We start from the raw sequence: 1419 nt of genomic DNA, 5'->3' as shown, positions 1-1419 counted from the left end.
CTGTATTAGTCCATTTCTGTTGCTTATAACAAAATACCTGGAACCGGGTGATTTATAAAGAAAAAAAAATTTATTGCTTAGTTTCTGAGGCTGGGAAGTCCAAAGTCCAGGCAACACATCTGGTGAGAGCTTTGGTGGTGGCGACAGTGAAGGCAGAGTATCACATTGCAAAAATGGTGGAACAGAGAGAGAGTAACCTCCTCATTCACTGTCCTTTCAAAGCCATCCAAACCTTGCCCCTGTCCACCATTATTAATCCATTCATTACAACATGGTCCTCCAATCTCATCACTTCTTCAAGACCCCACCTTTCAATTACCATAATAGGATTTCCCACTTTCAGCAGTTACAGTGAGAATTAAGCTTCTGGTATATGAATTTTGAGGACACAACTCAATCAATCCACATCACATACTTTTTAAAAAGAAAATAAGAACATAAATACATATGTACTGGTTAATAAATAGGTTCTTGAGTATATGATACCAAGAGTTTTATAGACTCATGGTGAAAGGACATTGAAACAAAATTTCCACCAAATAATTTGAAGTGAATTATTCACAAATTATGCAACATTATGTATGAAATCTATAAACTATACAAAAAATATGTTTTGTATCTTAGAACATAAAATCTGAATGTTAACTATGTGAGTTAAATGTAAGTGTGTTTCATTTAATAAATGTTCGTGTATATATCTCATGGTTTGTTCACTATATAGCTTATTAGGAGTGCTTTCTGACCATTTAAATGCGGAGATTGCTGGTGGTACAATAACATCTAAGCAAGACGCAATGGATTATATCACTTGGACTTACTTTTTCCGACGTCTTGTTATGAACCCCAGGTAAGTGCAAAGATTCTATAAAGGCCAATTATTTACCTTGATATTTTGCAGTGAAAAAAANTTGTTGTTGTTCAATTTACTATGGTCATTTTCTCAGATTCTTTGCTAACACTGTTTTTAATACCTGCATATTATTCCATGATCATAACTTACTTAGCCTTTTCTTTTTTAGACATTGCTTCTTTTTTTAATTTTATGCAAGAAACTAAAATGAACATTTTATTATGCCAGTCTTTTAACACATTTAATCATCTTTGTATACTCCACAATACCTAATGCAATAATGTCTTATATTGCTAGTCTGTTATATTATATGACTTACTATTCACTGAATGAATGAAAAGATCTTTGCTCCCTCCTCTATCCTATTATCCCATTCTTGCTAATTCTTCTTTAATCTGCCTCAGAATCTATCCCATACTTCCAATTCCCTGTAAGTATGTTGTTTCCTGCTCTCCAAAATATCTCTTTTGCTGCCTGTTCTTACTCAACTTCTCTTGGCTCTCCTCTTCTCCTCCTGAAAGTTACTAGCTCCCTTCCTGTCAGCCAATGCTTATGTTCATTTAGCAATT

General features: G+C 33.9%; 1 protein-coding gene across 1 annotated transcript in view; it reads left to right on the top strand.

Annotated features, from left to right (window-relative positions):
• LOC103601833 (activating signal cointegrator 1 complex subunit 3) overlaps positions 1 to 1419 on the top strand; it is a gene marked incomplete at its 3' end in the record, with an annotated part of 160779 nt that overhangs the window by 143295 nt on the left and 16065 nt on the right. The window contains exon 24 of the mRNA XM_008586243.1: positions 722 to 847. Coding sequence (XP_008584465.1) covers positions 722 to 847 — 126 coding nt within the window. The remainder of the gene's footprint in view (positions 1 to 721; positions 848 to 1419) is intronic.

This window comes from Galeopterus variegatus, unplaced genomic scaffold (assembly GCF_000696425.1).
Source record: "Galeopterus variegatus unplaced genomic scaffold, G_variegatus-3.0.2 Scaffold3899, whole genome shotgun sequence".
In the NCBI taxonomy this organism is placed as follows: Eukaryota; Metazoa; Chordata; class Mammalia; order Dermoptera; family Cynocephalidae; genus Galeopterus; species Galeopterus variegatus.
This window is presented reverse-complemented; position numbering and strand designations above follow the sequence as displayed.